The sequence below is a fragment of the Chaetura pelagica genome, unplaced genomic scaffold, assembly GCF_000747805.2.
Source record: "Chaetura pelagica isolate M959 unplaced genomic scaffold, ChaPel_1.0 scaffold449, whole genome shotgun sequence".
NCBI classification, from domain to species: Eukaryota; Metazoa; Chordata; class Aves; order Apodiformes; family Apodidae; genus Chaetura; species Chaetura pelagica.
This window is the reverse complement of record NW_009954418.1, coordinates 532,917-547,948: the sequence shown is the minus strand read 5'-3', so window position 1 is coordinate 547,948 and position 15,032 is coordinate 532,917. Positions and strand designations below refer to the sequence as shown.

Here is a 15,032-nt window from a genome sequence, read left to right as displayed (position 1 = left end):
AGGCGGAAGCTCCGGCTCTGAGGGGAAGGTGAGGCCGCGGCTTCTCACACAGGCTGAGGGGTCCCTCGGAGAGGGGTCTCGGGCTTCCCCCGGCCCTATCCCGTCGCTTCGGGGGGAGGTGGTTTTCCTTGAGAATTTCCTAGTGGTTTATTTGGGTGTTGTTTTTTTTTTTCCGGGCTGAATTCAAGAGCTGGGTGACAGATTTGACGTGAAACATCCTTATAGGAAAAGTATAAAGCAGTTCCCATGGCTTCTGGGCAAGGCAGGTGTAATACACAACATATATCTGTATAAACTGAGCTGAAGTAATTGTTCTTTCCACTGGAAGTATGGTTTGCTTTGTGTTTGTTTTTTTTTTCACAGTATTTTGAGTATTATACTGAAGCCAAAGCAGTAAAACTACACAGAGTATATAAATAACACAATTTGAGAGAATATTCATGAAGACCTTTTGTGGAAGAGCTAATCCCACCACTGGTGCATTGGAGTGGCTGGAAGAGGATGAGGACTACGACTACCATCAGGAAATTGCAAGGTAGGCCAGAAAAAGTAGCTGCTTGTTCCACTAAGGCTACAAAAAAAACCCAAAAAAAACCCCAAACAAACTGTTTTTTATGACAACCTTTTAGTTTATCTCTGTAGAAATCTCAAGGGCTGAAAATGACATTATTACTCAGCTTTGGGAAATGAACAAGTGCCAGTTATCTGTGCATTTATGGGCCATGGGGACCAGTTGCTTTAGTAAGGGAAAACAAAGGAGGCTAAATAAGCTCGAACAGTTGTGTTGTGCTTTGCAATATGTAGTATTTTGACTAGAATGTTTTTAATTGTAGGTCACGCTATGCAGATATGCTTCACGATAAAGACAGAGTAAGTATAGAAGCAAAAAACTTTTGAATGGCAAGAAAATACCCATTTCTTTTTCCTTGAAGAGCCGTCACTGCAGAATTATACAGGTTTCTCTGAAAGATGATAACATTTGTACCCTTTAAGACATCAGACCTACTCTTAGATCAACAGATGCCTTCTTACATTTAACTGTTGTGTTCTGTTTACTGCAGAACATAATACATTCAGTAGCTGATCTTGCTGTTCTGTGTTTCACATTTTTGACAGGGACAGTTCATTAGGTGAAATTTCAGAAGCTGTAAATGTGAATCTAGGCTGCTTAGTTCTGATAGGAATGTAAGTAAAGTCTATTCTTAGCTTTTATTTACTGCTTAGGTTTGAGAAGAAAGTTGAAATACCACATCTACAGGCATGACAAAGTCTGAAGTGAATGCTTTACGTTTTCTTTCTGCAGTAGTAATTTCCTTAACCATTGAATCAATAACCTTTTTAAAGACTTATGTGAGTCTTGAATTAATGTTGAATTGAAACATGCCAGTGAGATCAGGCATTTAATAAGCCATGTAGAGATAGCAAGTTATGGCTAAGTAATTAAAACAACTCTACTGGAAATAAAAATCAAAAGCGCTGTATATAGGTAACTGATCAATGACAGTGTGAATATAGTGATTACAAATTGTTGCACTTTAAATGGACTGATCCCTCCAAAAACACCTGCTGTTGCTGAAGATGGCTTTGGTGTGACTGTATAGCATAAAGAATGTCCATAGGCCTTTTTCTAATCAGAAACTCCTAGTCAGAGAAAGTAAGATTTCTAAATTAAAGCTATAAATGGATAAAAGGTTGCTGGTTTATTTCTTCTTTTTTTTTTGTCTTCTCCACAGAATGTGAAATATTACCAAGGTATTCGTGCTGCAGTGAGCAGAGTGAAGGAAAGAGGTGAGAAAGCAATTGTTCTAGACATAGGGACTGGCACAGGACTCCTCTCTATGATGGCAGCTTCAGCAGGGGCAGACTTCTGCTATGCCATTGAGGTAAGTCTTTGAGATGGGTTGCACATGCTTCTGCATAGCTTCTTTTTAGAGCTTCAGTGCTGTCCTGTTTGCATGCTCAGTGGAGTGGGTGCATTTCTGGTTTGTTTTGTGGCTTCTGAAGGGCAAACCTGATACTGTGTCAGCCACACAGGTCTTAAACAGGTATTGTTTGGGACAGTATCTGTAAATGTACGGATTGAAATGACTGAGTTTTATAGTAGTCTGTCTTCTCTACTTCTTAGCAAAACTTAAGTGCAGTATGGAAAACTTTAACCAAGTTTTTTAAAAAGTGAGTATTCTCTAGCCATATTGCTAAGTTTCAGCTTTGAAGGTGGGACTCTCCAACCACATAAAATAGTAATAAAGAGGCTGTCTCATAAACTGAATTTTTCATCTCTTTGTGATGAGGTAGAGCAACTCATTTTCTTTATTAGCAATTAAGAAACTTACCGCTTTTGCCATTTCCAGGTTTTCAAGCCCATGGCTAATGCTGCTGTGAAGATAGTGGAGAAAAATGGTTTTCGTGACAAGATCAAAGTCATCAACAAGCACTCCACTGAAGTCACCGTTGGCCCAGGTGAAAAAAATAATCTAGGGATAAAAATTTGGCAAGTACCTCAAAAACCACAATGGAATATGTCTTACTCTGGTTTTTCTGTATGTTTTTAATGAAAACAAGCACTTCTAAAGGAAGTATCGTTGTAGTACTTCAGTAGTCATTTGTGTTTCATAGTAAATTTCTAAAGGAAAATAATTTGCAGTCTTCAGCAGGTTCTTTCGCAGCACTAAGCTTTTTTTATTACTTCTGTTTTCAGGATGGCACCTGCTTTAAATACTTGTGTGTGACTAAGTCTTACTATTATTATATTGTGTCTTTTAGATGGAGATATGCAATGCCGTGCAAACATCCTGGTAACAGAATTATTTGATACAGAGCTGATAGGAGAAGGAGCTTTACCAACCTATGAGCATGCACACAAATATCTAGTACAGGTAAGAAAATTTATATTGGTTTATCCCTAGAGAAACTCTTCTGTCTTTTTTTTTGGAGTAGAGTAGAGATAATATTTGATTAACCCTCTGCATCCTTTGTAAATACACTATCAGCTGTGCTTATTTCTTATCCAGTGGCTAATTTACTAGATTCATGCCTAGGAAAAAAAATTATTTGAGCTCATATTTTAAATCATAGGCTCTGAAATTACATTAAGTTGCTTTGTGTTAAAACTGTGTTTCTTTTGGAAAAACTTAATGTTTTTTACTCTTTAAACATGGATACAAAGATGTCATTGCATAAATACTTGAGCCATTATTCTTTTATTTACCTTTTGCAGTCACAAGCTCTGGTTTAATGTTGATAGTAGTTTGATGATGTTGAGTAGTTTGCCTTGAGAAGCTCAAGATAGGTCTCTCATTTCAGAGTAAGAATGGAAATGCAAGTTTAACTGAGGCTAGTAAATGGATAATGTTGCATTGTTAATAAAGTAATCTGGCCTTTCTGTACCACACTGAACATGATAGATCTGTGTATCATATTTCACAGACAAAGTGCTCTGAAATACTTTGTGCTTGAGATTTCAAAGCTCCTAGTCCAGCTTTTCTTTAAATTGGTTCACATTTCAATTGATTTAATGCTTATGCATGTTGGTAAGTCAAATTTGTTGAATGCATTTACCCTTTGTTTTGAACACTCAGGAAGGATGTGAGGCAGTGCCTCACAGGGCAACAGTCTATGTCCAGTTAGTGGAATCCAAGCGAATGTGGTCCTGGAACAAACTGTTTCCTGTTCATGTCCAAGCAGATGATGGTGAAAAAGTTATTGTCTCCCCTTCAGAAATGGAGAACTGTCCAGGTGTTCCTTCTGTTTGTGATATTCAGCTGAACCAGATGCCTTCAAGTGACTTCATTGTCCTTAGTGATGTGGTGACAATGTTCAGGTAAGGTAGGGATTGTTTGGTTCAAAAAAAAAAGTTTCCTGCTCTGTCTTCATTGTAAGTTGTGTATGCAGCTTAGGAAGCTCATGAATGAGGAATGCTAAACTATTTCTATTTACAATTGTCATGCTTCTCTGCAGTGTGGATTTCAGTAAGCCAGTAAGGAGTGCTTCTACCTGCTACAGAGTGCAGCTGGAGCCTGTTAAATCTGGCAAGGCACAAATTGTACTTTCCTGGTGGGATATTGACATGGACCCCTCTGGGATGATAAATTGCACAATGGCTCCATACTGGGTAAAATCCACTTCTGCTTTCCAGGTAAAATACTGAGCCTTCAGATACTATAATCAGATGACTGCATGTTTTGAGTAAAGGCTATTGTAGATGTTTTAAGCAGCTGTCCCTTAAACTGCATAGGAACTTTGCTACTGTTTTATGTACTGGAAGATGCTAAATAAGCAAATAATAGAAATGTTAACTCTTAATTGTACCAGTTTTAGGTTTTTACATTAAAATGTAAAACTTAAATGTGAGCTTTAATGTGAAGCTTAAAAAAGGAACTGTCTTCCAGATATTTTTCTTCTGTTTCTTTTACTTTCAAGAAATAGCACAAAGATTGCCACATATTTTTACTTAACTGGTCTCTATCCCTGGTGAAAATATTAGTCTGTTGTAGTATTCATTAAATTTCCAAATAAATTTGTGGTAATATAATCCCATTAAAAAGGCTGGTGTGGGAAAATGCTGGGTTGATACTGTATAATTAGAGGAAAAGGAGATCACTGTTAAATTAGATTCCTGTTTTTTTGTATGAATGTATTTAGTAGTAGGATAGACTTAGTCAAAAAGAAGCTACAGAATGATTTTTTGCACTTAGGATGTTTGAGAAGAATAAATTTTGAAACTATGAAGCTTCAGGGTATTCAGTCAGCTTAGAATGAGCAATCAGCTAGAGAGGTTTGCTATGCAGAAGAGAGCTTTTTTGAAACACATCAGAGTTACATGAGGTGACCTCATTTTGATGCATGAGGCTCTAACCACTGGTGACTGTCAGTGAACTATGGAGGTGAAACAGCATTAATGAAGTGTGTTTGGGATTTGTTCTTCATTTGATTAAAATACAGGCTTAGGTAATCGGCAAGCCAGTAGTCTCAGGCTTATTCTGTTGTAAGAAATCTACATGAAGGTTCTTCAATATACAGGATTAGTCCATCCTCAGCCTTGCTAACGTGAACAAGATCTTTTTGAGCAGTCATACATCAATGCCTCAGAGTTGTGCTCATTCATACTGATTTCCTCTATTTGTTTACTTTCCATTTACTACTAACGAGTTACTTCCTAAAGCTTTGTATATCAACCATTTTCAGTGGAGAGATCACTGGATGCAGTGTGTGTATTTTCTTCCAAATGAGGAGCCAGTTCTCCAGGGTGAGAAGGTGTACCTGACTGCCAGTCGTGATGAGTACTCTCTGTGGTACAAGCTGCAGAAGGCCAGGTAACCATACATGTGTCTGAAAAAGGGTGGTGTTTTACTCCAAGCTTGAATATTTTCTGCTCCTAGAGCAGCTATTTTGTAGAAGAGCAAGATAAGAACCTAAAGACAAGGACATTCCATGGGCAAGGCACAGGTGAAAAAAAAGCAACAACACACTTTGCATAAAAACATAGTTGAAATTTGGCTGCAGGCTCCTGGTGGCATTCTGTGGCAGGGGAACAAAAACCCCTGCTGGTTGGTTCCTGGAAATCCTGAAATATAGCTCAGCTTAGCTGGCATATAGGTAATTGCCATTCTGTCTGCATTTTCTCTTTTCCTAGTCAGCACAGTCATGTTGAGATTAATGCCTTTTCCTCAGATTAAAAGGAACTTGATCACGTTGGTTGTGCCGACAACAGCAGCGGACAGGTTTAAAAATCAGTGCCAGCTTGAAAAGTTAATGTCTGGATTTTATGTACGTTTTTTACTTCGGAATCCAAATGAGTAACTTCTTGCTAAAAAGTCAAAGCTTAAAATACCTAATCATCACAGTTAGTGAGAAAGTGTAGGGGGTTCTTGGGTTTTTATTTTAAAAAGGTTAAAATTGGTTTTTCATGTGGATTTGTGGAGTCCATGTGCACACTAGCTGAAGTGCATGAGTGTACCTGTTTGCAAAAACATGTTACTGATGCAGTAGTTAATACTTCACTGATTTTTTTTTTCCAGTGGAGAAGAGGACAGTAAAGCAGACGTTCGTGTTGAGAGTCCTGTTTGTAGGTGCCAGGCTCATCTCCTCTGGAACAGACCACGCTTCGGGCAATTAAATGACCAGAACCGAACACACCAATACATCAAGGCTTTGAAGCAAGTGAGTGCTTGTGTGTATTGGTTTATCTGCAGTATTATTTATGGAATGTGTTTCTCCCTTGCTAAATGACTTGGCTTACAAAGTATGTCTGACGTACATCAGCAGATGTAAGTTGTACTTTTTCATGAAAACTTTGAGGTTTTTTAATTGTAAGCAACTGGTTTTACATGGGAATTTGTAGCAGCTGTGTGTTGGAAGGAGTATTGGGAGTTGAATAAACACACGCAGTACATTTTTGTGCAGACTTTTTCTGACCTTAAAGAAGGGGGATTGCATGAACATTCATTACACTATTCTATTCTGCTTGAAGTGATGATATTAATCACTGTATCTCCCAGTCCTTACTCGATATGGTGGTGTATAAAGTAGGAATAAAGGCCATCAAAATGTCTAGAATTTGAAAATCTTTTCATCTGGAGTAGGAATAACAATATTTACTTTCTGTAGGTTTTGAAAACAGATAGTGTTTGCCTTTCTATCAGTGATGGCAGTCTGCTGCCTGTGCTGGCTCATTATCTGGGAGCAAAGCAGGTACAGTACTTGTTCCTGTTTTTCCGATCTTTGTGCTTTAGCTTCGTATTTTTTTCTCTCTCTGTCGTTCAGCATTTCCAGCCTACTATTTAGTTCTTTCTAATACCTCTTCAGTGACAAGTGAGAAAGGCTCCCATTGTGTTGAAGAGGTTAAATTTCTTCCCCAATGATTCCTGTTTGCTATCTTGTATCTTGGTGCATTTGCAAATATTCTTTATAATTACCTAAATGCCTGGCAATTCTATTATTCTTTTATGTTTGCAATTCCATAGTTACATTTATTATCTAATCTGAAGTGGAAGGTCTATAAGAGCAAGATAGGAAGCAGTAATACTGACTCTGTGTGTAAATGAGAGCTGGGAGCTGCCTGCCTGGCTGTCTCACATGGATATACCTTACTTAATTTGTTCCCTCATGGGGCTCTTCAAACTGAAATCTATTACAGTTGGACTGACTATCTGGAAATGTGTAATGTAATATAACCCTGAGGAAGATACTAGGCAACTTGTGGAAATAATAAACATGCTGAGATAAAACAGTGGCCCCTGTATTTTTGTTTTCAGTAGTGTCTAGTCACAGATTATTACCAAGGAGAGAGGAAATGAATAGGGCAGACAGAGACTCCCATAATATTTTCCTAGCCCTGTAGCAGTACATTGCCTAACTATTCACCAACTTTGAATAAAACCTGATTCTTATGTGAAAAGGCTAGTGTGCTGCATTGCACATCTGAGCTCTTTGCAGCTGTTAACAGATCATGTTAAACAGTACTTACAAAGAGTGAGCACTTAGAGGAGGCTGGCTCAGCACACTGGCAATATGCTTGCATTTTTTCTGGAGTAAATACATGACTAGAGCAAATGGTAACATGCTGTGTGCATCTTAAACATGGAAAACAAGTGCTTGCATTGTGTTGGGTTTTTTCCTGTGTGGCTGTGGAAACAGCATTGTTCAGCCTGCAGTTATTGGGAGTGTTTTTGTTGTTGTTAAAAAGGTACATAACAGTGGGCTGTGGAATGGATGCATGGTTCACTAGGGCATCAAAATAGTTCCTTTGATGTTCATTTAGGTATTATTTTAATTAAAAATTATTAAGCTAGTTTCACTGTAATGTATTTTCTTTAGGTGTTTACATTGGAAAACTCTGCTGTGTCCTGTTCTGTCATGAAAAAAGTGAGTATTTAGTTTTCTGTTAAAGCTGTAAATAAACTCATGGCATTTCTAAGGCCAGAACTGATGCCTTTGATTGTCCTTGCACCAACTGCTTGGAGGTTAAACCAGTTCAATTAATTAATTCCATCGTAGAATTTGGCAAGACTGTGGGAGGTGGGATATGTTGTGGTGGTGAAGGAGGTCTTATTTGTTCCTGGTATTTGTGCAAAGCTTTATGCAAATAGTTGAAGGAATACATCCCATTCGATTTATATCCAATCTTATAGCCACAAGGTGAATAAGCCACTGGGAAGGTGGTGCTGAGCACAGGAATTATGGTTTCCAGTGCTTGATCTCTACTTGCAGGTGCCTGTTGGCTTGTCTGCCTGAGCTGCTGCTCTGCTGCTCTCATAGCATTGGAGAGAAAAACAGAGCTCTTTGTTTCTCCTGATTAGTGTAATGTGAGAGCATCCCATAGCTTGCACCAGTCTTACCAGGAAAGTGGCACCAGCAGTTCTGTCTTTCATCTGGGAAAACCTGGGAATGCCTGCTCTGATGTTTGGCTCTTGGGATACACTAGGCAGTGGGTCTTAACTGCAGTGGTGTTTCAGCTGCTTCCTTGGGGTGGAGCACAGAAGGTCCTGCCAGTGGAGTGGAGGCATCTGATGTTTCAGAAGTGACTGGAAGCAGCTCCCTGAAAACACTGCTTAGCCCTATCTGTTTTAGTTGGCTCTGTGTATCTGAAAGAAATATCTCATCTCAGCCTGTGGCTTAGGAGTACAAAACATGAGTGGCAGGCAAATTAAGACAAAACCTTGTCTCAAACAGAAACCAAATATGCAGTGTATTGGCATTGAAGTAATTTTTTTTTCTTGACTGCCCTTCCCATATGCTTGAAAGTACAAATGAATGAAGGTGAGACAACTTTTTTGTTCCCTGCTTTGTTATATACATAATTGAAGGACTATTTAGGGCATGTGCTTTAGTTCACTAGGTGTGACATGTTGGCTTAAAGTGCATGTACCCTTCAAGAAAAGACTTGTAACACTCTGAGTTACAATAGGCAATTTTTATTTTTTTCTCTTGGTTATTCATTTATTTTTTGTTTATATTTATAAAATTATTATTTTGGTATGGGTTTGAGTCTCAGCTGTAGCTTTTGGTAAAGACAGCATGCTACTTTTTTTTTAGTTTTTTAGAGAAAACCATCTTGAAGATAAAATTAAAATAATAGAAGCACGTCCTGAGTTGCTGACATCTTCTCATTTGGAAGATAAAAAGGTATGTCACAGTAGGCCAGTGCTGAACTTCTTGAGGTGCTGGGTGAAAATGACTCTTGCTTTCCTACTGTGCTACTGTAACCACAATGAATCCCACTACATCCCAGTTAATAAAAAATGTAATTGAGTAGATGGTTCAGAACTTGTCCTGTGATAACTACATGAGACTGAAGACTGTGGGAGCAGTTTCACTGTGTTTTTGAAAGGGTGTGACTTTCCTTTGCTGCATAATCTACACCAGTTGTTAAGGCAGTTAACCTGGTTTAATTGCATTTGTGCTAATAGGCTGTAGCACTTCTTTCTCAAGCCACAAATGAGATTGCAGTTGATTTGGAAGTACTAGCACCCTTACATTAAAAATTCCAGAATTCTGTGATGCTCATTATAAAGCCTTCCAGCCTAAAACTGCAACATTTTCTTTCACACTTCATTGCAGATGAATTAATTTTAAAATTTTAAAAAGTAGGCAGCAGTTAAATCCTTGTGCAGCAGCAGCAGTTTTTATCTAGATTACTTCACTTGCTCTACCGCATTGTCAGCTACCAAAGATGTAAACAGCCTGTGTCATTGAGTTGTTATTTTTTGTTATAATGCTTTTTATCTCCTTTCTTTGCCAAGATTTCAGTTCTTGTGGGAGAGCCCTTTTTTACCACAAGTTTGTTGCCGTGGCATAACCTGTATTTCTGGTATGCTAGGACAGCTGTGACCAGCCACTTAACCAGCAATGTCACCATCCTGCCTCAATCTGCTTCTTTGCACATGATGATTGTGGAGTTTCAGGTCAGTTTGTTTACAATTATCCATTTAAAATTTACACAAAACCACTTCAAAATGAGGAATCTTCCAGGCTTTTAAAAGTTTATCTCATTTTAATACTGTCCAATATGTTTTGCACTTAAGACCTCAGAAAATAATATTTGATATCTTGAGGATGAGTTTTGCCATTTCAGCCATCTCCTGTCAGAAACTTAGGCTAATTTTACCTTTTTAAATGACAGGGCTGAATGTTTTAAAACATTTCTTTAGATTATAGAGATGTTGCTGAAGCATGTGAGAATCGTGGTTATTTTTAAAATCGGATAATCTGCAAAATATCATGTTAAAAATGATGCTTTATGAGTATAAGGCTGTAGGCAGAATTCATAATTGGATTTTTTTAACCACTTGTTAAAACTGTGCACAGTTCTAAATTTGATCTTACTAGGGGATCACATCTTAAAAATACTTTGAAAAGTAAAAGTTAAAAAAAAATGCCTAGAATCTAATGAATTTTTACATAACCTTCAGTTGATCTGTTAAAAATGCCATGTTTATCTCTTTTCTTCCTCCTGTCTGGTTCACCAGCTGTGTAGTTTTGTGGCTGAGCATTCTCTTCCTTAACAGTTTCTTTATTTGAATGCTCTTTAACCTTCTTCACTTCTGCCTTTGATTTGTACACATGAACATACATATGTTATTTATCCCTCTGGGACTAATCAGCTATGCTGCACGTTTCTGCAGACCCTTCAGTTTTCTGCAAAAATGTAGAGGATTTAAACATATACAGAGTAAATGTAAGTCTGAATCGTGTAATAGGAAACAGATGTTTAGGACTAATCTGTGGTAACCAGATTGAAATAAGCTGTTAATTTTAATTCCGTGCTCTGATATCTAGAGGGTTTACTTCCTGAGAACTCAGCATTTTGCAAGGAAGTAAAGCATTGTTCTCTTCATGTTCTGGCTGAGGAAACTGAAGCAAGCAAAGTGATAACTCAAGATGATTCAGCAATCTAGTAGCAGAATGTAGAGTAACATTCACATCACCCGAACCTCAGTTTTACACTTCCATCTACAGGGTTGTGTTCACAGATGATTCCACATAGCTCTTTTGGTAGAACATTTAAATGTGTTTTCTTCCATTAAGCCATTCCAAAAGCTATTCCTTTAATTTTACCTTTTCGTCTTGATTCAGTGGTGAATCAGGACCCCCAGACTAGAGTCTGGGTTTTTTAAAATAACCTCTGCGGTTACCAGCTGTTGGTTAGACAGAAGGAGCCAACATAGTTTTGTAAGGTATTCTGCAGAGCTGGTTCTGTAGGCTGTTCTGTCTTGTCAGGATAGGAATACCTCATTACACTTAAGCAATTAGCAAAAGCTGGATCCAGGAGAAAGGTTTTGAATTAAGTTCTAACTAGTTTAGTCCATAATTGCATTTAGGGAGCAGGGTGCTACCTATCAGATTTGATAGGTCTGTCAGGTATGTCATTTGGAGATTCTTCAAAGTCACTCTGGTTCCTCCTGCATTCAAGCATAAGTTATGGCAGCATTTATTTAAATTTATAGCAGTCCTGCTGCCATCTTGTGAAGCAGCAGTGTTTGAGTTGTTAAGTGGCTAAAGAATTAACTGATTTGCAAACCATTTTCCCAAAATACACTATCTCCTCATTCTTTCTGTAGTATTAATGGTTTAGGAATGTATAGAAAGTAAAGAGTCTTCATCTGACTTGCTATCAAATATCTAATCTACAGCTAAAAGTAATTTAAGATTTCCTATTCCCTTTAATAAAGCCAAAAATCCTGTTGGTTTTTTTTTAGGATTTATGGAGAATCCGGAGTCCGTGTGGCACCTGTGAAGGTTTTGATGTCCAAACTATGGATGATATGATTAAAGTAAGAAGACTGAAAATAATTTCAGCACAAGTCTCAGCAAAACAAAGCAAAACTTGGCTTAGAAAAGTATTTAGTGACTGTTGAAAAACTTGTATTTTGGGCAGAACACCATTGGTTTAGTTTTTCATAAATATGGTGGGTATTTAGTTCTTGCAAAATGGCAACTTCTGTGGCATGGTTTTGGGGTTGAATGTTTCTTCTCACTTGCCATGCTATTCACTTTGCACTGTTCTGAAAATAACTTCATTCAAAAAGAGAAATACTCTTAAAATTTGTTCTGAGATTGAAATCAAATCATCTGGGAGCTGCTCACAGATGAATCCTGCTGGCTTTATTTGCCCTTGCAGTTACTTTTGAAAGAGCAAAAAGGCGTTTTGACTTCTGAGAAACAGATATGAAGGGTGAGATTTATCTGTGTCAGTTTCTAGAGCTGTGTTGTAAATACCCATGTCTGAGTTAGCAATTTAGATTGCCTTAATAGTCATTGGGGGGGCGTGGGGGGGGAATACAGGCAGTTCTAGAGTAAAATTCATATCAAGGAAGAAGAAAAGTTAAGTGCATTGTATTTTGAAAGTGTCTGTTTCTGTTTGACTGCTTGAGGACTTTAGTCACAGTAGTTCATGCATGTCATACATGTGCAGTGCAGGCCTGTCCTCTTGTGGCTTTATTACTGAAATACTCTGGGATTAGGACATCTAATTAACTTGAAAACAAAGACTGTTTGCTTTTGGATTGTGTTGAGATAGTTTTATTACTTTCTTTCTTCAGAATTCTCTAAATTTTAGGGAATCAAAGGAAGCAGAACCTCATCCTCTGTGGGAATATCCTTGCAAGTCACTCTCTGACCCCCAGGAAGTTTTGACATTTGACTTCAGAAAGACTGTGCCACAGCATTGTCTCGGTTCAGAGGGTTCTGTAGATCTTCTACGGTGAGTTTTCTCATTGCAATAAATATTCATGGCATAATCCATTATTTAACTTCATATGCAAGCTTTTTATATGTGTGTATCTACCCTGTGTGTATATATATATATATACACACAATATATAATGTATAGTTAACTGTAATAGTCAACTAGTGGGAACATACTTGACAGCTTTTAAAAATGAGACTGAAGTTTGTGGAAGTTACTGTGACATGAATTTCCTGTGGCTATTCACAACAGGCTATAACATAATTTCTTAGATAATATGCCTGTTTTTAAAAAATGACATGTTTCTAGATGTGATAATGATTTTAAACTTGACCAGATTAATTTACAGAGAAAATAAACCCTTGTCTGGGTGTTTTTAATCTTTCTTCTCTTTGTTCTCTGTTGCTGAGTTCTTGCAGAAAAAGCTCCTATTTAGCTTTCCACATTTTTCTGTTTATTAGCTTTAAAGAGTACACTATTCTTCCTTTTAACTCTAATTCTGACAGTCTTGGTATTAGTCACATCTTCTGAGATACTCTTCATTATAATCTGACCACAGGCTTTGCTTAATTCTGTTCAAATGTGAAATGCTGTTAAGAATTAAACAGGGAAAAGTTAGTTTTTGCTATCTAGAGCTTATGGAGCTCAAACACTGTTGCAATTACATGTTTCTCTTTGTGAAACGAGATTCAAGGTTTCACAAAATCCAGAACCACCTGCGTGGGGTCTCTCTGCCTTTTGTACCACTTGTACTTACAGGCAACCTCTCTGCTCCTTGTGGAACAGGCACTCAAAGTGAGATGGGAGATGTGGTAAATACTTTCTCAAAATTCGGAAACACTAGAAGCTGAGGTCTCTGAAGGAAGTACTCCCCAGATGTTAAATGACAGTGGTTTTGAGCAGATTTAGTTATGACATACTCTCTTCTTCCTTGTCTTTGTTTCATATCTGCAAATACTTCAAAGCTTGCTATCCATTTACCAAATCGTTCAGCCGTTGAACTTTTTTTCAAGGAAACAAGTTATTAATGCATTTACAGCTTTCACATAAACTGTGTGAGGGATGGGTGCAGCGTTTAAGCTGTTAGCATTGTATAAAGTAGCAGGTTTTGATCCTCCACCTCTCCCCAGGAAAGGAAAGAGCCATGGAGCAGTTCTGTGGATGGAATATCATCTTGCTGCTGATATCTCTGTTAGTACAGGACTGATGCAGATTTCAAATGAAAAGGTATTTCTTCAGTCTAGTTGATGATGTTGAAGTCTACACAATTACAGTTCTGAAGAATGGGTGTCTGGCCATGCTTGGTTTATGTAGTGATCTTTGTTAGACTGTTTGAATACCATGTAGACAGAACTAGTAGAACTATCTGCACATATTTTTGGGGGGCACAGGAGATGTACCTTAAAATGGAAGAGTCTGAATTGGATCCTAATGCTTCTGTAGTTTTGAACTACACTCAGAACTTAAATACAATCCTAGCTCAAAGTAGAATTTATTAATACAAATCCCTTTTCTCATTTTAACAAAAGCAAAAATGTTGGGGGTAAGGAGTATTTTCAGTATTATGTCTAAATATTCTCTGACCAAATTAATTTTTTCCTCTACGACTTCACTGTGCAGTGTAGCATATGATATTTCAAGTTATGCATTCCTGTAATAGAATGCATGGCAACACAAGTGCTAACTACCCATCAGGGTACACCAAACTGGGAACAAGGACTCTTGTGCTCTTACTGCTTTATTACTGTCTAGTGATAAAACCACAGAGCTTTGATTGCTTTCACTTTTAACTCTCTCCTGTAAGGAAACTGTGAATGAAATCCCCACTGCAAGCAAGCTGTCTATTTCTTCAGTTCTGTTATTGAATCAGAACCTCTGTCAGACCTTCCTAGTGCTGTCACGTATGCTATAAATTTCAATACAAAGACAGGAGAGATTGCCATGGATTTCAAGCTACTATAAAATACTTTCCTTTTTACTCATGTTCCTAAATTATAATAAACTTACAAAGTATTTTTTATATGGCAGAGGGATTTTTTTTATTTTTTATTGTGCTCAAACTGACTGTTCTGAAAAGTACTTTAAACCTTTCTGGTTTATGTTTTCAAAATATATAGTTGGGGAGGTAGAGAGGAACCTATTTTTTCAGACAGGTATTCCTGACAGGGTTTATATCCTCTGGTATTTTTGGGTTTTTATAACATTATGGGGCTAGAAAACAGTTGGCTTGCTGGTTATTGCATTACATATCAGTAGGTGAAGATGCTAAACCTTACACCTATCTACACAGCAGATAGAAGTGAGTTAAACTCTTCTGTTTCTAGGCTTGTCACTGTAACATGGGAGA

General features: G+C 37.6%; 1 protein-coding gene across 1 annotated transcript; it reads left to right on the top strand.

The window, feature by feature from the left end:
- Positions 1-440: 440 nt before the first annotated feature.
- Positions 441-14,647, top strand: PRMT7 (protein arginine methyltransferase 7). The gene is given in 18 exon segments (XM_010004425.1): positions 441-535; positions 834-870; positions 1,734-1,883; positions 2,352-2,460; positions 2,764-2,876; positions 3,579-3,820; positions 3,958-4,135; positions 5,185-5,312; positions 6,018-6,159; positions 6,607-6,690; positions 7,816-7,863; positions 9,034-9,123; positions 9,741-9,902; positions 11,697-11,771; positions 12,540-12,700; positions 13,816-13,912; position 14,381; positions 14,490-14,647. Coding segments are annotated over 18 exon segments (2,070 nt in total).
- The last annotated feature ends 385 nt before the right edge of the window (positions 14,648-15,032 follow it).